We start from the raw sequence: 24,653 nt of genomic DNA on the forward strand, positions 1-24,653 counted from the left end.
CACATGAAATGGAGCTTGGGGCCCAACAAGTTTGGCACCCATCATCATCATCATCATCATCATCATACATTTTGGGCACAATCTGAAGCACAATTGTTAGTGACCTATTGTATTCTACCAACAGTTAAAGAAAATATTCACTTCATCAATGACACCCTCCTTGGAGAGATTCAACAGTGGGATAAACTTTTCTCTTTTTTTTTTTTTTTAAGCATTGCAGGCTTACAGTAACTTATTGCATCTCATACTTCGACTCGTTAGGAAGCAGTTTCTTTTTTATTAAGTTATATAATAACAGCAGCAAATACCACCTATCACTTCACTGACAGGAATGGCAAGAGGGGGGCAAGGGGAGAAAGAGAGAGATAGATAAATATTTACAGTAAGGTATCAAGTAACGTCCCGTATGAGCGCTGGCAAGTGGACCTTTGTGAGCGAGGAAAACGCACAGACGACACGGTTCCAGATTATTCGCATAACCAAAGGCAAGCCACAAAGTACACCAAAATGACAACCACAAAGGTTCACCTTTGAACAGAGTTCTTTAAAAGTGGAATTCAAGTGGAAAATTAGCAAAATTCAATTCAAAAATATATCAAGCGTCAGAGCTCACAAAATGTTGGTTTTTGCCTTGACCGAAGCGACATGGTGGAGTTCCGAACACGAGGTTCAATTCAACTTTTTTATTTTTTAGGACTACCAAGAGGGGGGAGCGACGAGGTGGAAGGGGGTGTTTTTGACTTGCGTTTGGTGGGGTGACTCAAAGGGAAGTGGGGGAGGGTTACTGAGTCTAGCTTTACCCCCTTACACCTTATGGAGGTGGAGAAGTGAGAGGGAGACTTAAGGGGGTGGGCTTAGTTTACCCCCTTATACCTCATGGAGGCTAAAGTGAGATCACTTGAGAGGGGAGGGGAAGGGGGGGGTTAAACCTCCTAGTTTTAGGCAGGCCGATTCATCAATGTGTTTGCGGTCTCTCTGATGGATGTAAAACTGGATGTCCCATGTGCCTGCATTAGTACAAGGTTGAACGAAATGGGGTACGTTCAAACAGCCGGGGTTCCACACAGCACAACACTTTTAAAGAGATTTTAACATGGGCTTCCCTTGAGGGATGAGGCTCGTACAACGGCTGACATCCTATGTACCTGCTATGGAACTGGAACTCTGAGGTGGTAATTACTCTCACTATAATTTACTTGTCTTATCTTGCATTTTAAACTTTTGTCAGAATTATTGGAGATGGAACACATGTTTATATTTTATTTGTATTTTCTTGTAAATGTGGAGGAGGGAGCAAGAGCCTTGCTTGAAGTCAATACACTTAGTTATAACAATCGATAATTTTTTTAAATTTTCTGATTTTACTCCAGATTGACACTTTAGTCCACAATCTCAGATCCTCAAATCCAAAAACAAATTTTGATGATATATTTTAATCCATGAGAGCATTGTGGAAAATCGCATTATACAATGCCTTCAGAAAGTATTCACAACCCTTGACTTTGTCACGTTTTGTTGTGTTACAGCCTCATTTTAAAATGGATTAAATTTAAATTTGTCACCAATCAACACAAAATACCCCATCAATGACAAAGTGAAAACATGTTTTCAGAAATTTTTACAAATTAAAAATGAAAAGCCAAAATGTCTTGCTTAAATAAATATTCAGTCCATTAAATATTGTTGAAATTGAGATTAACTAAAACTTTTAGTCACTAGGCATGGATACTTTTGCTAACTTTGCCCGTCACTTGAGAGATATATATATATATATATATATATATATATATATATATATATATATATATATATATATTGTTGCGGTTTTCGCGCCCGCCGGCGTGCTGACGGCCACGTAACTCGAATCGCGGCACGTCGCCCACCGGACGGACAATCCAGTCGTGACCCTCTCGGACTAACGCCGGAAACCAGTCACGGGTGGACCTTTCGGTCTCACCGCGATCGAGCCAATCAGCCCCCGCGTGGGATAGGGTTGCTCGCCAAATTCGACCTACCTAAGTACCCACGCGGAGGGTAGACCGGGCGATCGCACCTCGCCGCAGGTCGACTTCGGACACGGGCCACTTAAGCGACCCGTTCCGTACTATCGGGATAACCGAGCGGTGTTATCGTCGACCTCGACGGTTTGATTAATTATCGGGCGTATTCAGCCCACTACCAACCCTTTACGTGAAGCAAGATGGGGATTCAATAGAGGAAAAGACGAAGCGAAGCGGGAAACAGTTCAACAATAAAGCACATTTATTCGCGACGAACGGAAAGCACACATATTCAATTCCACCAAAAGCACACAAAAAAACAATGCAATTTACACAACAAGCAAATGTAAAAGTGAAAACAATGCAGAGCTAATACCGACTACCGAGCACACGGCAACACTTATACAATTCTACTTCACAGACGGCGCCGACAACACATACCCAAAACCAAGGAAAAGAAATACCCCCAAGAATGAGGCGGGCCTGAGGCCGAGACCGGGTCGCGCCTACCCGTCTGGTGATGAGACGCGGAGCGGCGATGGCGCCTCACACCGCGGGCCTCGCGGACAGTGCCTGGCAGGGGGTGGGAAAAGGGGCCCCCTTGGTCGCACTATCTCAGCGCGGGGGGAAACAGGAGGGGGTTGCTGATGCTCGGGGTATAGAGGATCTTTATTATCCCTGGTGTGCGTCTCCACCTCGGCCAGGTCGCGCTGCCGGCCTTCCTCGGGCGTGCAGCTCCCGGCACCGTCGCGAGCACCCCCTCGTCTGCCTTCGCCGCTGCCGCCTCTCCGCCTCTGGACTCTCCACCCTGGACTCTTCTTTGGGCTCTCCTCGTTCGACTCTCTTCAGCTTCTCCAGCTACTGCAGGCTTCGGGCTCCAGACTTCCACACTCTTCTCTGACTCTTTCTCCCTCTGACTCCTTCTCGTTCTGCTGACTGACGAACACCGTCCTTTTATCCCCCCCGTAGCTTCGCCTTTGACCCCCTCCCTTTGTCCTTTCACCCCGTTCCCCATTGGCCCGAGTAAAAGTGGGCGTGAAGGCTTTTGATCCACAAATTTGCATATATCGATCGTTCTGGAGGCGGGGCCAAATCGCCCCTCGCTCACCGATTGGACGGCAAAAAGTGGGCGTGTGTCGTTTTTGATCCGTTTTTGAAGCACAAAATCCGTGATTTTGTACACGCTGTTCAACGTGCGCCCTGCACGAGTCCAACACCGGTACCCACAGCGGGGCAAGAACGGTGGCGATGCTACGGTTGCGAGGTGTGACGTGAAGGTCGTGGCGGTTGTGGTGAAGCGGCGTTGTGGTTGGTGGTTGATGTTGTGGTTGTGGTGGTAATCATGGCGGTTGGTCCAAAATAAAGATAGTAAAAGAAAAACGGCTATCCTGAAGAGTCGCAGCACGTATAAATGACATGTATTCCCACTAGACAACGGGTTTGGGCCTAACTACACATGCACTTACCGAGATACCTCACCTAAGGGACCTGAATGGTGGTTTGCGAATTTGGTAACCACAACAATATATATATATATATATATATATATATATATATATATATATATATATATATATATATATATATATATATATATATATATATATATATATATATATATATGTATATAGCCGGTCCCCGACTTACGATGGTTTGACTTACGATTTTTGACTTTACGATGGTGCGAAAGTGAGCTGTGAGGGTTAGTAAAAACCGCATTCAGTGCAAACTTAAGAGAAGACCAGATATTCGAGCCTCATCAGAAGAGAGAAATTGATGACCCTGTCGCTGGTAGCATCTCCATCATACTCATCATCCAGCAATTAATTTTAGTTCAATGCTTCAAACATTCTTCAGGCCCAGTGGATAATTCGCTGTTCTGGCTGTTCTATACGATGTGATGCGCCGATGTAACAAATCTGCTGCCGAGAAAGTTCTTGATCACGTGGTTCGCTTTTCCCTTGATATGGTCAGGGATCCAAACTCAGAAAGGCCGCTATTTTAGGAGTTACCGGACACCGCTTCCTATACTTTGCAGGCCTCATTTTTTCTTTAGTTTAGTGTCTGGATTAATAATCAAGAGGCCTGCTCGGCCATCTCGATTGCGAACATCTCACAAATTGTATTTGAACATACGTACCCACCAAAAAATGGGTGCGATTTTCGGTGTCACTAATTTTTCAAAAAACGTTTCATAAGTTCTTCAAATATCAAGTTAGACAGTTGATTTCAACCCCTAGTAAGGACGTTGGCATGGTCTTTCATATGCTGAGGTCACATGTGTCAAATTTCGCCAATTAGAGGTTGAAAAAAATTAAGTTTCAGTGCAAATTGACCCCCAAAAATAGCTGAATCAGCAGTAAATATGTTTTCATTCATCTTAAACTTGATTTTGTGCTCTCAAAATAACTTCTAGTAGATACATTAGGGTCAATTAATATTCATTTAACATATATATATATATATTTGTTAGCCAATTACCTACCCTAAAATAGTGAATACAATTAAATTTAATATAATAAAGATTTTTGAAAAAAAATGTGACCAGCCGAAACCAAGTCAGGTAGACCGACCTCAGTGACCTTCGACCTCAGTGAGATGGTCCTCCCAGCACCCTTTTCGTTCTGCTGCTATATACCGTTTGAGGAGGAGTACCATGTTGATGTACATAATCCAAAGCTTGGCTGTAGGCGAGTTGCACAGTGTATTTTCAAAATCCGACAACAACTTTTGAACATCATCTGCAACTGCAATCATCTCGGCTTGTGCCTGCAATGCGGCTGTGGTGTCTTCATGGGCTACTGCTTCTGCTAGCTTACGAATAGCTGCGTTGAGTGAGGCCATCACATCAAGATAAACACCAGGTTCGTCCAGAGTCCATGATTCAAAAGCTTCCCAGAACAGCTCCAGCATAGTAGACATCACCAGAGTATTACATCGTGCCATCTTGTAGTAGTCCTTGCCAGCCATGAGCTTGTTCATGGTTCCACCGAGAAACACCTTGGCTTCCACAATGAGAGTTTCAATACCAGAGGACTTAGAGTTTGCCAAGAGCTCCGAGGAAGTTGCTAGCTATATGGAAGCCCCCCCATACGTAGTATCAGATGTTTATATTAATCTGGCTTCTTCTTTTGAAGTCCGAGGTTTATTTCGTATATGGCTTGGTCGCACGTCGGTACACAATGCTGTTGGCCTAGTGCTTGTGTGACTGTGATACAGTATTCAACTGAAGCTTCAATGACATCAGGTTTTGTTGGAGATTCTGGGAAGAATGGCCCATACCCAATCAATGTCTGTGATGTGCTCTCCTCCACCAAAAGGCATGAAAGGCATTCCATGAAATGACGCAGTCATGGTCAACAGTTTGAAAACAGTCGTTTTGTATCAACTGCCAAGAAACTGTGTGGTCTGATAATAAATTAGTTGCATGTTCTTCGTGTGTCAGGCTTACACCACTCATAGAACGACTACGCTGTCGATCTTGCAAGGTCAAACCACTGTCTTTGGTATGGAAGGGCTGAATCCCTGTACAAGAAGCTTTTCTGGATTTAGCTAATGGTACTGAAGCATAGGTACTTGAGAGATCATCCGTATTTATTGGATATTAGTAGATGTTGTGCGTTGTCCCATGCATTGTGCTACCATCTGGAGTGTGCTCGTGAAAATCCAAGTTGTCAATGGCACAATGAGTGAATAGTTCACTTTTTAAATTATATGAGATTAATGGCTTGTCTTGTTCTGGTTCATCAGTGAGTTGTGCCATAGTGGTGATGTACCTCTGTGCGTCTTGATAGCTAATACTATTTCCAAAATGGTTCATCATTGTTACGATCTCTTTACTCCTTGTTTGTTTCAATACATCACTATCCGAAAACATGGACCATCTTCTATCTTCTCATCCAAACTCTCTTCCTCTTATGTGGTGACTTCAATTGTCATCACGCCAGTTGGCTAGGTGTGGGTACCTCTCTCACCTGCCATGGCACCTCAGCAAAAGCTTTCTGCGACTCATTGGGACTGACTCAATCGGTCAACTTCCCGACCCGGATCTCAACCAATGGTACTCCATCTCTTCTGGATCTGATTTTGACAAATTTCCCTTACAATATCTGCTGCTCTTCCTTCGCTCCAATTGGTTCTTCTGACCACGTCCTTGTCAAAGTGGACATCTCTCTGGCTGTTATCAGAGAACCACCTCACCGCCGTCGAGTCTGGCATTTCACTCAAGCCGACTGGCAGGGTCTCCGAGCAGCCATCAAACTTACAGACTGGTCTCCTATCACTACTTTCTCAAACATCAACTCATCCTGAGAATTCTTTCAAAGAAACTTGCTCTCCTTCATGCACAGATTTATCCCTTCTCGTGTTCAGTTGTCTTACCCTTCCTCCCGCCCTTGTTTTACTGAAGCTTCTGGCGAGGCAGTTGTCCTGAAACAACTTGCCTTTGCCTCATGGAAAGCAAACCCAACTGAGGGCAATCTCAGTTCTTTCCACAAAGCTCGGAACAAGTGTGTATCTACCCTCAGGAGAGCCAGAAAACAACATCTTTCTCATCTCAAGTCTGAACTCTCAAACCTCTCTCCCTCCTCAAAATCCTGGTGGCGTTTAATCAAATCTGTTTCTGGTGTATGTTCCCCCTCCATCCCCTCCCTTACCTCAAATGGCTGCACTGCTGATTCCACACGTGATAAAGCTGAATGTCTAAACTCGGTGTTTGCAGCTAAATCTTGTGTCCTAAACCCATCACTATCTCTACCCACTTTACCCAGTCGCACCCAACTGTCCCTGGACTCTGTATCCTTTTCTCCTGACAAGGTGGAGAGCTTGCTTTCAAACCTCGAGTCAGATTCTGCAACCGGTCCAGACGGCATCAGCCCACGTGTCCTCAAAGCCTGCTCTTCTGCTCTTGCTCACCCTCTCTCTGTTCTATTCACCCTCTCATTTGCCCAAGGTCATCTGCCATCTGCTTGGAAATCTGCTAACATCACTGCCCTGCATAAAAAGGTGCAAAAACAGATCCCTGTAACTACAGACCAATCAGCCTTCTCCCAATCATCAGCAAGGTGATGGAATCCATCATCACTTCAGACATGAAATCCTTCCTCTTCTCCAATGGCTTGATTTCCAATCATCAATTTGGTTTCAGACCAGGTCACTCTACCCTGGATATGCTGCTTCTGCTCTCCCATCAATGGATGGAGGTCCTCAATGCCAGACAGGAAATCCGAGCCGTATCCCTGGACATATCACGTGCTTTTGACACAGTCTGGCACCCTGCCCTACTCACCAAACTCTCTTCCCATGGTATTCAAGGCCATCTCCACTCATGGCTCGCAGACTTCCTCTCCTGTCGCAGTCAACGTGTGGCCCTAAATGGAGTTCTTTCATCCCCTCTTCCTGTGCAGGCTGGAGTTCCTCAAGGTAGCGTTCTGGGCCCTGTTCTTTTTCTGGTTTTCATCAATGATCTCTCGGACTCTCTGGAAAATCCTCTATTTCTCTTTGCCGACGACTCCACCCTCTGCCGTACCATCTGTCATCCCTTAGACCGGCAAGCAGCAGCTTCTTCGCTCACTGCAGATCTGGATAAAATCACAAACTGGTCCAACACGTGGAACATGTCTTTCAATCCAGACAAATCTCATACTCTCACTATGTCTCTTCGAAAGGACCGTTTACAAAACCCCCCCATCCACTTTCTCAACAATCCTCTGGAAGAAGTCTTTTCTTTCAAGCTTCTAGGTCTCACTATCTGCCATGACCTTTCCTGGGAAAGTCACATTTCCAACCTCGCCTCAAAAGCCAGTCGCCGACTGGGAATCCTCCATCGTGCTAAGTCCTTCCTCGGCCCTCTTGAGCTCCTGACCACTTACAAAGCTTTTGTCCGTAGCCTGATGGAGTACTGCTCTCCCCTCTGGGCTGGTGCTCCTGCCTCCCACCTTTCTCAGCTTCACGCTGTCGAAACCAGGGCATTTAAGATCATCGGCATCTCCCGCAATGAAGCTGAGTCTTTGGGCCTCTCACTCAATCACCGCAGGTTGGTCGGTGGTCTTTCTGTCTTCTACCGACTCCTCTCCAGCCTTGCCCCCCCTGCTCTCTCTGCAATTTGTCCCCACCACATTTCCACAGGGCGCTCAAGGTCCGCCAACAACCCCCTTCTGGTAAAACTACCAAAATCACGAATCACTGCTCATCTTCACTCTTTCATTCCTCCTTTCCCGCCTTTGGAATAAACTTCCTCACTCTATTCTTTCCCATTCTTCCCTCCAGGCTTTCAAAACAGCTGTTCACCACCACCTCTTATCTTCCCCCATCCAAATCCTCGATCTTTTCTACCCCCGATAATCCACCCAAGCCCACTTCCTTCATTTCTCCTGCTTTCCTTCCTGAAAGTCCCCGAAATGTCCATCTTCTCTTCGCCATGTTCCCCGTCCCATCCCCATCCCTCTCCCTTCCACAGTTCACCTAATGTGTCTGTTCCCCACTGTTTTGTCCCTTCCACTCCCGCCCCTCTTGTCTCATGCCTCCTTGCTGTGAGTTGTGCTAGCTCTCATACGAGCCTCGACCAAGGTATACAAAAAAAAAAAAAAAGTACATGTAATGCTGATCCAATGTGCTTTGGATTTGGAGTGTTTGCCACAGCTGCACTGATATCTTGGGCCAAATTGAGGACTTTCTTGCGTTCCCGCTCTTTCAGTTGCACTCTCGTGTTAGGGTCTGTAAGTTCAGGTGTTGCGTCAGTAATCAGCCAGGCCACATGGTTATACAGCGATACAGGTAGACGTTCATTCGCAGCGTCAAATGTTATCTGCATAGATGTGTCGATATCTTCTTTTCTGTTTTTCTTTAGCTGTGAAGCTGTCGCCTTGATATCTGTTTGTAAGGACTTGGCAGAAAGGTACAAGGTGATATTCCTTTCACGAATACCATTCGATTCAGTAGAGTCGTCTTCACTCTCATCAGCACTTTCTTCGGGACTTATTTCACCTTTCATACTGGCGACTTTCGCAAGAAGATATCCTATTGAGATATCTGATGAACAGATTATAGAGGATTGTCCTCTCTGTGGTACGTTCATGATGGGTGAACCATGTTGTCTGTAGTAGTGCTTAATCTTCTTTTTGATAGATGATGATCGAGAAGAGCTCGGAGGCCCCACTGTCTGACAACCAAGCCCTGTACTTGTCACGCAGAGAACTTGAGATGATGTTGTTCGGATCATGGGACAATGCGCCGTCTACGTAGGAGGACAATGCGCCGCCGTCGGTTTCTTCACTTGTGTTGGCTACATGTGACTTCATTTTCTGTGTGAACGTTTTTTTGTTTGTGTAGGCATTTCAGCACTTGGCATGACACAATGGACCATTAGACAAAAAAATCCTCCTCGCCTGCAGTGATTTCATCTTGCAATCTGAGCGCCGTATCATCGAGTCGGTGGGTTACTGCATATAAAAATGATTGGAATCCCTTCTCGGTTAGTTTCTGTACTGTCTCAGCCGAGGACTGCTGGCAGATCACACATCGACCAAAGTCAGTGGACTGTCGTTTTTTCTAGCGTTCAGGTTCAGCCATTGTTCACACCTGCAAGTATATAATTTAAATGTTAATTCACATGAAGGCATATGCATGTTAAATCAATAGATGTGTTAGTTCTTAATTATTTTATTCACAATCTTAACTAACTGTATACTTGTAATCGCGGGTCCCATCTTCCGGATGAATAGGCAGATACACGATGTACTAAGTATGTGTCTGTGGAGTGTAGTACTGCTATACAACACACAACCTAATATACATATAATAATGTCTAAACGATCATAATCTGTAATAAATGTGTTAGAAACCTGTTGCTCATGTTGCGTGCACATCCAAACCACCATTCTAGCAAGAAAAAAGTGTGGTTTACAGTTATCTGCAAAATAATGTTCATTGTATATACATGTATATGTATGTGTATGAACACATGTACATGTATTTATATTCGGAATTATTATTATAATGACGACCAGTGGTCCCTATTGCATCTACTATGTTCCTTTGACAACATAATAATAATATTAGTTGTTTAATTGATTTTAAGACAAATGAAAACAATATTTATTGCTGATTTAGCAAATTTTGCAGGCAATTTTGACTGAAAAATCATTTTTTCAACCTCTAATTGGCAAAACTTGACACATTTGACCTCAGCAGATGAAAGATCATGCCAAAGTCCTTACTTGACGTTGAAATGAACTGTCTAACTTGACATTTGAGGAAATTATGAAACATTTTCTGAAAAATTAGTGATACCGAAAATCACACTCATTTTTTGGTGGGTACCTATGTTCAAATACAATTTGTGATGTGTTCGCAATTGAGATACCCGAGCAGGCCTCTTGATTCTTCATCCTGAGACACCAAAGTTAAAAAAACGAGGCCTGCAAAGTATAGGAAGTGGTGTCCGGTCCATCTTAAAATCATGGGTCTGGATCCCTAACTAATATGGTGATTGGAGGAGGGTTCGTGATCACGTGTGTCCCATGTGAAGCACTCGTACCTCACTATTTTTTTATTTTCATAAATATAACACTGACAAACAAGGGATTTCCCGAGGCATGATATTTTTGCACATGTTATTTGATGTCCAGATGTGCCATATTGAGGAAAATGCATGGGGGCCCTCCCCCATCAGGCCGATTGACAGTCGTACAGTCCCGCCCACCCCTCGGATCCTGCCTATTATTTTACAGAGGAATTTAGTTTTGTGGACGTTTTATGGAATCCTTCAGAGCGATTAAAATTACAATACCAAAGGATGATTCACAAGGTAAAACTCTGTTGAATGGTACCAGAATTGTTGCCATTGATGGAGACAGATCGGAAAGATGTCATTTGGGAAAAAAAATTATTATTATCATCATTATTATTAAGAACAAGAATGAATTCCCAGGTTTGACCAATTTCGTTTTTTCCATAGTCGGGAGAACTGAAAAGTGACAATCAGCTGAACAAACCAAGTAGGTTCTCATGTGTAGCCAAAGCATGTTTAAGGTAGGCTCGGCTAAGCTATGATGTTTGGAAGGTTCGATGTATTAAATGCATGCATTGTTCGACTTACGATGGGTTTATCGGGACGTAACCCCATCGTAAGTCAGGGACTGGAGATATATATATATATATATATATATATATATATATATATATATATATATATACTGTATATGCATAACACACACACACGAAGTGGGCAAAAAAACAGAAAAGAAAGGAAACACCTGGGTAAATGAGGGATGCCAAACAACTGCTTCCCCACAGGTGTGACCAATGTTAATTAAGCACATAACATCCTTGTACATTTGGTCATGTATAAAGATGTTGCACAAGTCACCCAATGCTTTGAGCATGACACTTATCCATATGTCATGGCCTTCTCAATCACCTGATCTGAACCCAAACGAGCATTCATTGATTTAATGGGATCATGTGGAATGACGCCTGATACAGCATTTTCTACCTCCATTAAACAGGTGTGAGTTGATTGACTCTCGGAATGGTGCCACATCCCTTCTGCAGAATTTCATATGCTGGTGACTGCTATGCCATGACACATAGACCTAACAACACCCTATTAAATGATTTCTTTTCACAATGGTATTTCCATTTTTTTTTTGGTACAATTTGTGTATGTATATATATATATATATATATATATATATATATATATATATATATATATATATATATTCAGCTAAAAGAGCACGGGATGCCGAAATCTGGATAGGCAGCTCCGTTTGATGTTTAACTGATGTTGACCATGTAATCTTTGTTTGTTTGACAGTCGCCGGGCCGAGGCCTCCGAGTTTGAGGTGACGCTTTGGTGTAGGACTATGTCCAATGGAGATCGGGGGAGTGCTCGTCACACTCCACATGTTTCGATATATATGTATATATACAGCTCTGGAAAAAATTAAGAGACCACTGCAAAATTATCAGTTTTTCTGGTTTTTCTATTTATAGGTATGTGTTTGAGTAAAATGAACATTTTTGTTTTATTCTATAAACTACTGACAACATTTCTTCCAAATTCCAAATAAAAATATTGTCATTTAGAGCATTCATTTGCAGAAAATGACAACTGGTCAAAATAACAACAAAGATTCAGTGTTTTCAGGCCTCAAATAATACAAACAAAACAAGTTCATATTCATTTTTAAACAACACAATACGAATGTTTTAACTTAGGAAGAGTTCAGAAATCAATATTTTGTGGAATAACCCTGATTTTCAATCACAGCTTTCATGCGTCTTGACATGCTCTCCAACAATCTTTCACATTGCTGTTGGGTGACTTTATGCCACTCCTGGCACAAAAAATTCAAGGAGCTCGGCTTTGTTTGATGGATTGTGACCATCGATCTTCCTCTTGATCACATTCCAGAGGTTTTCAATGGGGTTCAGGTCTGGAGATTGGGCTGGCCATGACAAGGTCTTGATCTGATTGTCCTCCATCCACACCTTGATTGACCTGGCTGTGTTGCATGGAGCATTGTCCTGCTGGAAAAACCAATCCTCAGAGTTGGGGAACATTGTCAGAGCAGAAGGAAGCATGTCTTCTTCCAGGACAACCTTGTACGTGGCTTGATTCACGAGTCCTTCACAAAGACAAATCTGCCTGATTCCAGCCTTGCTGAAGCACCCCCAGATCATCACCAATCCTCCACGAAATTTCACAGTGGGTGCGAGACACTGTGGCTTGTAGGCCTCTCCAGGTCTCCGTCTAACCATTAGACGACCAGGTGTTGGGCAAAGCTGAAAATTGGACTCATCAGAGATGACCTTACTCCAGTCCTCTACGGTCCAATCCTTATGGTCTTTTGCAAACCTCAGCCTGGCTCTTCTTTGCTTCTCATTGATGAAGGGCTTTTTTCTAGCTTTGCACGACTTCAGCCCTGCCCCAAGGAGCCTGGTTCGAACCGTCCTCGCCGTGCACTTCACCCCAGCTGCCGTTTGCCATTCTTTTTGTAGGTCACTTGATGTCATCCTACGGTTGTTGAGTGACATTTGAATGAGTTGGCGGTCATCCCGGTAAGTGGAAAGTCGTTTTCGCCCTCTGCCAGTCTGTAGCTTTGTTGTCCCCAATGTCTGCTGCTTGACCTTGTTCTTATGAACCGCCATCTTTGAAATTTTAAGGATGGAAGCAACGTGACGCTCACTGTATCCATCTGCCAGTAAAGCCAGAATTGAACCCTTCTTTTCCTCACTCAAAACTTTTCTTTTCAACTCTTTTGACATGGTCAATAGTTATTTTTTGATTCCAATTACTTTTGAGGTACTACTAGCACTGTTTTTGCCATCCAGCTGGTCCTATTGCAAGAGGATAGTGATGACCACAGCAGTGGTTTTTATACTTTTCCTTGTTAAATAAGATTCGGTTCAGGTGATCACCTAATCCTTACCTCACTAAGTAGAATGAGGTGTGCCTGCGTTGGAATTCAACAGACGCTGGAATGGAATGGCTGCCATACATGTAGAGATGCTGATTAAAAAAAAAAAATTGGAGTGGTCTTTTTTTTTTCCAGATATATATATATATATATATATATATATATATATATATATATATATATATATATATATATATATATATATATATATATATATATATATATATATATATATATATATATATATATCTTCTTCTCCTTTCGGCTGCTCCCGTTAGGGGTCGCCACAGCGGATCATCCGATCCGCATAGTGATTTGGCACATGTTTTACGCCGGATGCCCTTCCTGACGCAACCCTGGTCGCCTCTTACGACACAGGGATATGGTACACCTATTTTAACCGGGGTATACACCGGCCCAGTATACTGGTACTCATTTCGCCGACCTCGGAAGGATGACAGGCTGAGTCAACCCCCTGGTGTATTAATTCAGTGGCCCAACGGGGCTTGAACTCAGGACCTTTTGGATCCCAAGCCGCTGCCCTAACCACTGCGCCAACACATCAGGCTTATATATATATATATATATATATATACATATATACATATATACATATATATATATATATACACATATATATATATATATACACATATATATATATATATACACATATATATATATATATACACATATATATATATATATACATATATATATATATATACATATATATATATATATACATATATATATATATATACATATATATATATATATATATATATATATATATATAATACACACACAAAAGTATGTAGGCATTCTCATCCAGCATCTCATTCCAAAATCATGGGCATTAATATGGAGTTAGTCCCCCTTTGCTGCTACAATAGCCTCCACTCTTCTGGGAAGGCTTTCCACTCGAAGTTGGAACATTGCTGCAGGAATTTGCTTCCATTCAGCCACAAGAGCATTAGCACACTCTAACTGGTAAGGCCACCTTCCTAATATCTCCCATAAATAATAAAATTGCAAGCTTTGAACATAAACCACGTTTCAATTATCGCATATCGAAATGTGTCAGTCAGCTCTGCACCACTATATATATATATATATATATATATATATATATATAGTAACCTCGATTAACAGCCCCCCTTTTAACCGCCACCCTCACCTTCTGCCTGGAAATTAGGGTTTCCCAATTTCCATAATGTTTTTTTTATTTTTTTTTAATCCGCCACCGCCATCCGCCAACGTTTTCCCAGTACACAAGAACTTATAACAATGAAAAACACCCTCGTTTATCCACCAGCAATCGCCTGTACTTCGCCACATCACGAATATTGTGCAATCTTCTAAAAATAACCTTAGTCACTGGTGAATGGTCAGCGGGAGCACGTGCTGGTCCCGTCTGCCTCGCGCCGTGCATCGAGACTGTTCAGTTCAAAGATTTCGTTCAGCATGTCTGGAAGAAAGAGGCCTAGATTGTGTTTAACACTCGATCAGAAACGCATGATATGCGAATACGCAAAGGAGAACTCGTCTGCGAGCCAGCAAGAGATTGCTAATCATTTCTCTCTTCTGTGGAAACTTGAACTTAAGCGCCGGACAGTTGGCGATATCGTCGCCGATGCCTTGTAGAGGTTGTAATTTACGATCTTCAGTTCCTTATCATGGCAAAAGCAAATGATATGCACAAAAACTGAGTCCATGACTTTGAGCTGTTTTTTTAACATGTCTGCAGAAACAAATACAGTATGTACATGTAGTTTACATGTTATATATTTTTGTTATCCATTTCTGATCCCTTGATCCAAACAGGATGGAATAGAAGGTAAAATAAACTCGAAAGACTGTTGAAACGTGCCCCCAATAGATCAATTCTGGCGCACGTGGATGCCTGTGTAGTGGCACGGAGAGACCGTGACATTGATATCGGACATCTGAATCCCTTCTAGCAATCCCCCCCTTCCCCCCCCCCCGTTCAACCGCCATATGCGACCGTGTCCCAGCACTGGCGGTTAAACGAGGTTTCACTGTATACACAAGCCGGTAGGCGACATGGGTGGTCGCTATATAATTGCATACTAGTCATACAGTTTTTGACGGATCGGGCTGAAAATTTTTGACAAAGAGGTTGATATTATAGTGCGCATAAAAGCGTGGAAAGCGATTTTTGATTTTTTGGGGGGGGATTTTTCAAAAATTTCAAAGTCCCATTGCGAGGCAACGGTGGCGTCCATAGCAACGGTGCTCAAAAGCATACAACTAGATCCTAGTATGAACCTACCAGTCAAGTTTCATCAAAATCTGTTGACTCCTCTGGCCTCCAGAGCTGTCCATTACATACATACAGACAGACGGAAAACCTGAGAATAACGGTAGTCTAGCGACCATCCAATTACGAAAAGCACAGTTCGTCCGTGAAGACTATATGCCTGTTAATCACATACTGTTTGAACGTCGGTTTCACCCCAATTTCACACACATACGTCCATTAATTATGTATGATTGGAATGTACGTTTTGACACTTAAGACTGCTGAGACCCCCTTTGACCAATGAAGACGTATTAAAGACCCAAGAGACCCCTCAGACCTTAACATGATTTAGACCCCTTAGACCCTTCAGACAGATTAGACCCTTGACCATTTGGACCTTTTCACATTACAAATAAATTTGCAATAAAGAAATGTTTATTATGATTGGTGTAGATCATGACAGCACAGCAATTCTGTGACATCAATTTCTGCAACATATGGAGAGGCGAGCGTAGCAAGCCTCTCCACACCAGTGTGTATGTGTATATATATATATATATATATATATATATATATATATATATATATATATATATATATATATATATATATATATATATATATATATATATAAAACACATACACGTATAATTGTATATACACTAACTCATGTATAAAACGCAGGGCACTTTTCAGATATAATACCAGTTCATATGTTCAGTATAACCTACAGCCCTAAAATGAACTCTCACGCAGGACTAGAAATTCTAACTTCAATGAAGCACAATATTATGAACGATGTCGCATATTGAATGTACCGAACAACTTTTATCAAGCAATGTGACATCTATCAGATCAGTCGGAGCTTGTAGGTAACTGAACGTCTTTCCGAGTCGTTAGTTTACAGTAATTCTCAAGCAATCTAATGTGCTGCAATGCACATGTTAATACCCAAGCTTATTTGGTGCTATGCCCATGTATGAGGTTTTTGAAGCAAACTAATGTATTATAACTAAACAATTTTAATTCTTGGATCAAAATAATTTATTCAGAACAAAAACGTGAAAAATCTGGAGAAATAAAGCTTTCACTTTAGTTCTCGTAGAAAATACGGACGCCAAATTTTGATCAGATATTTCTGGGGAGAAAAGTACGGCTTGTGCACGAGTGATTTACAATGCCCACACACAATCAACACTTTTGTAAAAAAAAATTTTTTTAAAGATTCATTATAGTGTGTTGGCCAGATAGAAGGGACCATTCCAAAATGTACATAAGAGAAGGAAAGTGGATGATCAAGACAAAAGAGGAAAAGATAGGGGCATTCAGAAAGAGGAATGATTACTTAATACAAGTAAAGAATACCTAGATTGGGAGAATAAGGACAGGTAATGCACTCACCTTTGAGCTGCCTTTTTGGGGTTTGGTTCCCAACAACAAAAACCATCATTCTGGTATTCCGAAGGCAGGGTGTTGCATCACTGAGTAAGCTGAGACAAGAAACCAGGTTCCTGTCAACCAGCATTTGATGGCGGACGTGAAAATCCCACGGCGTCTTTCACCACGGTAGGGGGGTTGTTGAGTGGTGCCGGCACCCTGTTCAAATTCCAAATCCCTGCTCCGATTTCTACCATCAAGAAGACAATGGCAAACCACCAGTTGGATTCTCTTGCCATAACAGCGCTTCAGTAGCACCAACACCCTGTAAAGTGTATGCACTTGCCAACATCAGATAGCAGCTGAAGTTGACCGTTTATTTTAAACAAAACAGTTCATGGGCTATCAATCGATTCCTCATGCAAGATAAAATCACACTTTGAAACCTTCACCAAAAACACTTCAAGGTAAACTACCAAAACAGGCTCAGAAAAATAAAAAATAAAAACAATAGCAATTGCAAATTCATTACCATACTTTATTAGAAATTTTCACTTCAAATGATGTGATCTAGCTGTCCAATGAAGAAACAGTTGTATCCACTCATTGTTAAATGCAAAACCAAAATAACAAAATAACCTTGTGCAGTTAATTAGGAAGTTCCACTGTGCAAAACAGTTCGACGTACATGAGATGCTGGACCTGAGAGGTTGGTTTGGCGATTAAAAACTTGTGTTCAAGTTGTTCGTTTATAGCAGCAAATCTATTAAGCCGTTTCGCTATCCTATACATTACTGTACAAGCGACCATCAAACCTAACGATAATACTAAACAATTTAAACACGACCCCCATTCCATTGAATAAAATGCAAATGCAACATCCCACAAAATCAATAATGCTTCCAACATAAAAGACCAACTTAACCTTCACAGCTCTTGACCAAATAAAAGCACAGTGGTCGATCTTATGCTTAGCAACTTTTACAGGCTTGGATATAGTGCTCAGATGGAAGTCACTTCTTTTTGAACAATGGAGATTTAAAAATTTTTAAAAAGGTTTTTTTTTAAATAAAGTTGCAATTCCATGTGATAGTTTAATCTGGCAATTCTCCTCTGTGCACAACAGGCATTTTTGGGCGGTTAATATTTTATTTTTGAAAGCACAATACGCTTGAACATCAAGGAATAGCTAGATGCAAATTGTGCGTTTTGTCAGCTTCGAGCGAAAGGACTGCATAAACATCGCTGGCTTCGTACGTGAATGCTTCGTTCAGCGAGGCATCAAACCAGTGATATTTAGTGTGAGGGGCTGGATCAATGCAGGATCAAATACCACTAAAAAAAGCAATTTCAAAAAAAATTTCAAACATCTATTACTGTACACAGGGTAAAATTGTAACATTAAGATTGTGCTTCACCACATCTAGCTTAAGTTCAAGTTTGTCATCTTGCATAAAAGATCAATTTGTATGTTCTCCACGAGTTCCTCAAAATTGGAGGCTTTGGAAATCTGTGTGCAATGGCAAGGGTAAAAACCAAACACGTAGCACCAAAACAAACCAACTTCCTCTTGGCACCAAAATGATAACCATGTGCCAATTCAGCATGTGTGGTTAACGAGCGCTTAAACTTGGACCAGAAATTAAATCGCTGGTTCAAACATCATGCACTTAACTCTGCAGATACTGCATTTAGAAACTCCATCAGATTTCCACTTTTCTGCATGAAACAAGGTTCATAATGATTTTGAAAAGTGACAAAGTGTGGAGCATGTAAAGACGATTCCTGGTCTTTGATAGATAATTATTAATAATAATTAATAATGATGATAAAATACAGCAAGGAACAATGTACAGGGAAGAACATTCACTCTTTGTGGTTGCTTTGTGGTGGGGTAAGCGCACCATGCGGCACGGGAGACTCCAAGGTCTGCCGAAGCAGATCCCGCTGCAACTCTTGCACCTTGTCCTGAAATGCAGAGAAGGAAAGGATCCACAGATACCATAGAACCATGACCGACTCAACAGGAGTAAACCTGAAAGGAGAAGTCTGCAAATCCGGCAAAATATTGACTTTCACCCCACCATTCCTCTCGATGTATGGATGGATAAAATTTATTAGTGCTCCCGAAGCAGAAGAATATACATCGCAACTGTTCAAGCCTAAAAATGAACACAAAAAAAAAAAACTAAAAGTGCACACGGTACAGCGCATATCTCCGCCAAGCAATGCCTGATCCAGTAATATAATAAATTTTTCAAATATTGTGCTGTATATCTTTTCTTTTTCTAATATGTCATTCTCACCTCTCAATGGTGAAGAATCACACAAAAAAAAAATTCTCGGATTTGGATAGTCACCAAAATTGACTTAATTCTTCCTCGTCACACACCCAATGTGTCCACCAAGTTTTGTCCGAATCCGTCCACAACTTTTTGAGATATCATGCTATATATTGTTTTTGGCCCCATCTCTCAATGGTGAAGGAATAACTTTAAAAAAAAAAAACTCTAGTTGACAGATCTGGATCCAAATCTTCAGCAAAATCTAATCAATTCATCCTTGTCACACACCAACCCTGTCCACAAAATTTCATCTGAATTTGTTCACAACTTTGAGATATCCCAAACAAACAAAGACAGATGGGTGGAAACCTAACAACCCTCCACCTTCGGTGATGGAGGTAACTCGAAGGTTCATAGAACACTTTACCCTGTGCAGTCTTAAGGGAAAAAAAAAACAAAAAAAAAAACAAAGGGACATGGGAAGGGTCTTTTAAACTTTTCCTGATTGGGTATCCAAGCACAATTTTTTTATTTCCTACGAGCCACCATTGTGTCTGGATATCAATATTCCCCAACACAGAGAGCGAGCGGAAAATTAAATTGGTCGAGATGACGTTATATTTTGTTCCAACCACCTCGAAGTTGGGGGTTTTGAAAGCGACACGAAAACGATTTGTGTTCTCATGTTCAAGTATACAATTCAGATGAAATAAAATAAAGATTATAAAGGCTGTAGGAAAAAAAGAAAAAGAGGCGCTATGCTTTAACTGCGAGCAATTATGGCCAGGTACCACCCCCCCTCCAACCCCTCCCCGCTTTGATCAGATACCTGACCAACAACGTCCTCTTTATCCGGAGAAGACAGTATTTAATCCAATATAGCTACCAAATCATGTGACCGAACAATTTTTCATCACCTGCATGCTCCCACCCCACCCCTTCCTCTTCCCACTCCAGTCCCTCCAGACTCACACCTCACCCCTTCCTCCTCCTCCTACCTGAATCCATCTGGTCACCCACCCCACCCCTTCCCCCTCTCCACACAGTCACTCCAGACTTTCACCCCCACCCTTCCCCCTCCCACCACAGTCCCTCCAGACTCCCACCCCCACCCCAACCCTTCCTCAGTTAGTTTCCAAGTGTAATTGCTTGTGCTGTTTCACATTTCTTATAGAGAGCTTGCCAAGTGGCTTATGCACTCAAGCAAGCACATACCTTCATTGGGAGGTGTATATTAGACTGCTGCTGCAATTGTTGGAAACAAAACATCCATTACCTCGTTTGAGTAGTCATCAAATGTACATTTATTTCCTCCAAACGGCAGTTTTATCTTATAACAGAAGACGCGTTGTCCAGTGTTCAAATGTGCACGAGACCTCTATAAACATACTGAGCAATATGAAGCGAAAAATACAGCTGCAATTTCTGGGCAGCTGGAGGGAAAGGCGTAGCCGGCCTGCAGAATGGGTGGTGCTTATGACCCACCCACAGAAACGAACAGCTCTATGTAGTGGATAAGATATGATTTATTGGGTATGATAAAATAATTATTTCTCTGAAACCAAATAACCTATTAATAGTGGACTTTGCAGGTATGATGCACTACCCTTGCTGTATATATTTTATTTAACAATGTCAGTCACGTGGTTTGGCAACCACATTGGTTTCACGGAATATAAATTTCTTAAAAAACGACATTTCGGAAACCGCTTTAGTTATCGATTTGAAACTTTGCAGTTATGATCCACTACTTGCTCCATGTAATGTGATGTGATTCATATTGATGTGTTAAGAATTCATTGTGGAAAAAACGTTTTTACAAGTTTTGGTTTTCAAACGAACATGGCTGCCAAACCACGTGACAGATGACATCATAAATTTAAGCATTACATAAGCATTGGGGCACAGATTGTGTTTGAAGTTTCAGATTTTTAGGACAATGGTTTATGTTTACGCATTTATGGCTGGCCTACTTCACATTTGACATCATTACAAGATCCTTATTCCCCATTGGGAATATAGAATATCATGGGGTCAAGATTCAAATTTTTCTTATCAGCAGTTTGAGAGAAATAATTTTTTTCAATTTTTGGGGGTTCATCCAAGATGGCTGCCATACCACGTAGCCTGACACAATTATCACTAAAATTATACGACAGACAGGCTTTGGTGAAAATTGTGTGTCAATCGGACAAACGGTTGCTGAGAAAAAAAAATATTGAAAAAAGTCATTGAGCCAAAAAAAGGTCCAAAATGGGACAAAGAATAATAAAAAGACACATTGTCACCTTGAAACAGACACCTTACACCACCAAATCATAACCTGCTCTCATGATGTAAGAAAGGCTATTCGACCCATCAAAGCCTGCACTATTATTACCAACGAATGGTTGTTTGTCCATGCTCTATCCATTTAAATGCTGAGCATCAAGCGAGGAAGCAACACATACCATGTGTTTAAAGTCTTTGGTACAACTCGGCTGGGGAACGAACCGCCGACCTCCGTGACTTGGAGCGAATGTTGTGCCGGTCGGTGGCGTAAAGGTTGGAGTGGCTGCCCTGAGTCTGGGATATCGACAACTATCTTTATGACCTCTGGGAGAATCCGATTAGAGTGGACAGCTTCCTTGGGCCCACAGACTATTTTGATGATCATCATTATGACCGTTGTTCTATTAAAATCTTCAACGCAAGGGAAATGCATAGAACTGCACCTTTCGGGCTTGCCTCCACTGCTGGTGGCCGGAGTTGCTCTACAGTAAACAACATGCCTGCGGATCTTGATCCATACAACATTCCACCACGACATGTCTGTTAAATGTTGACACTGGATGTGCTAACAGCAAGTCTCCACAAACTGCACATAAAGAAAGCATTGTTTTTAAACAAAACGGTCTCACTTGTGCTTGGATGTATACCATGAGCACATATCGATGATTCTCTTGCGAAAACTACACCTCGCTCTCTGGTATTACAGGTCAGCGGAGGAAATCGGAAAATGTTTTCTTTGGGTTTTTATATTGTTTTAAAACTAAAATTTAAGCCTTATGGAGGAGCTTGCGCATAATCATGTGCGAAGAACATTGGGAGACACCGGACTACATTTACCAGACTTAAAAGAGGACATTAGTAGACAATCGACTCAAAAACAATATTCGTGATTTGAACCTGGGTTCATAGAATCATGAGCTATGGGAACACTAAACCACTAAATGTAGCGCTTCATAAATAAAAAAAAAGGAAACATGCACACCATATATATGCATGAGTTATGTATGCTCATTTATATATGGTTACCAACAACAATATCCCACTCAAAGAAAATCTACATGTGTTATTCATTTTGTGACCCAATTGTTTCCTACAGCAACAATGAGTATTAAGATCCTGGTTGTTTTGTGTTCGTGAAACCAAAGTCCCTATCCAATGGTAATGGCATGTTTGGTAAATAATGTGAGGGAAGGCTTTGTTACCAGGAACTCCAGGCTGTTCACATGCGTCTGGATGTTGTGCCTTTCCTCAGCTGCCACCTGCTTGAAGGATTTAAGCTTCGTCGTCGAATTCTCACGTACCACCATTGCAAAAGGCACCATCCACCGGACACACTCCGCCAGGTCGGTCCAGCCGTGGCCTGTCGGGGATCATTACCAATGTAAAAATCCCAGCCAGAATTGCATGTTAAAAACCCTGGGACATGCCAAACTGAGCAAATGGCAATAATCAAAGCAAATGGCATGCGACAGTTGGAAAAAAGCAAGGATATATATATATAACATCTTAGTAACTACTGATCGACATCTTCCGGGTGACAAAGGAAGCTGAAATTTTGTGTCGACAGACATCGAAGCCGATACACCAAGAAAAAAAAAAAAATCACAGAACCGTCGGAAAGCATCAGTAAATGAAAATATAAATAAATGAAAAAAAATGCAGGTGAGCAACCCAAAACAATGGGGAAGCACAGTTTGTATGTTACATTATGTGCGAGCATACCATATATATATATATATATATATATATATATATATATATATATATATATATATATATATATATATATATATATATATATGTTACGGTTCTAGGAACTGTATGCATTCAAACATACAGCTTACCCGAAGTTAGTTATGCCGTTAAGTATATTACTGCATGCCCGTAGGTGTGTGGCCGTATGTGCAAAAAAAAAAAAAAAACTAAAAAAAAATAAAAAAACCTTTCAAACCACGTGCCAGAAACAACAACCACACAGGCAGTTCCTTCGCTCTCACGTGCCCGTACGTGCGTGTCCGTACATGCGTGGCCGTACGTGCAAACCAAAAATATATATATATATATATATATATATATATATATATATATATATATATATATATATATATATATATATATATATATATATATATATTTCGAACCACGAGCCAGAAACAAATACACAGGCCGTTCCTTCGCTCTCGTAAACGACGACTGGATTGGGGCATTGTGTTTATCTATAAATGCGCAGAAGAAATTGTGTGTGCCCATACGGAGTGTTCACATGCATTCCACGAATTATTGCTTGCATTGAAGTAACAACTGCTGTGATACTTCCGCACAGAGTTAATTAAAATCCAAATTAAAATCAAGTTTACCTCCCTGTCTTTGCTTGCCATGACATTCGCTGCCATTGACCATTGCCACTCCTACGCCACGGTAACTAAGGCACCGATCGATCCCCATCGTAACCAGCACGGCACGTGACGTCATCGTCGGCCGGCCGCGCACCGGCCTACGCGAAGTTAAGTCCTCACTGTGCGGAAGTTCGCATATCGCAGTTATGATTATTCGCAATTTCGTTTTAATGGCCAATTATTCAATTAGCGCCAACGTATTTTGCCTTTTCGCAATGTCATCGCAAGGAAAAACACAAAGAGAAGAGAAGAGAAAAAACAAACAAACAAAAAAAAAACCTTTCAAACAAACAGTCTGTTCCTTCGCTCTCGTAAACGACGACTGGATTGGGGCATTGTGTTTATCTATAAATGCGCATAAGAAATCGAGAAATTATTAGAATACACTAACTCATCACTATCTGGAAGTCCGTAAGTTGTAACCCGTAATGGGGAACGCGGCTTAGGTTCTCTTCCCCATCGGCCATGCCTACACAGTAACGCGTCTTGTCATTGGTTGGTAAATAAATGGCCATAACTTGGGAAGCACTTGTCTGATTAATTAAAAAAAAAAAAACCTTAAAAAGGCACATACTCAGGTCCCCAGCAATATACCTGGCAAGTTTCAATTCGATCGGACCAGTGGTTGTCGAGAA

The 24,653-nt window shown here is 41.6% G+C and overlaps 1 protein-coding gene across 9 annotated transcripts in view; it reads right to left on the reverse strand.

Moving 5' to 3' along the window:
* The window catches only part of LOC147023131 (G1/S-specific cyclin-E1-like), a 62,226-nt gene that overhangs the window by 11,337 nt on the left and 26,236 nt on the right, over window positions 1–24,653 (reverse strand). For 7 of the 9 annotated variants that reach the window (XM_085888246.1, XM_085888248.1, XM_085888245.1 and 4 more), the window contains 3 exons: window positions 22,825–22,982; window positions 18,971–19,034; window positions 17,091–17,316 (listed from right to left, as the gene is read on the reverse strand). In XM_085888246.1, the coding sequence (XP_085744372.1) occupies window positions 17,204–17,316; window positions 18,971–19,034; window positions 22,825–22,982 (335 nt within the window). In that variant the 3' untranslated portion in view covers window positions 17,091–17,203. Of the gene's footprint in view, window positions 1–17,090; window positions 17,392–17,583; window positions 19,035–22,824; window positions 22,983–24,653 lie in introns of those variants that run through there. The other 2 variants (XM_085888250.1, XM_085888249.1) reach the window with 2 other exon arrangements.

The sequence above is a fragment of the Eptatretus burgeri genome, chromosome 7, assembly GCF_056783735.1.
Source record: "Eptatretus burgeri isolate ZD-2024b chromosome 7, Ebu_testis_v1, whole genome shotgun sequence".
NCBI classification, from domain to species: domain Eukaryota; kingdom Metazoa; phylum Chordata; class Myxini; order Myxiniformes; family Myxinidae; genus Eptatretus; species Eptatretus burgeri.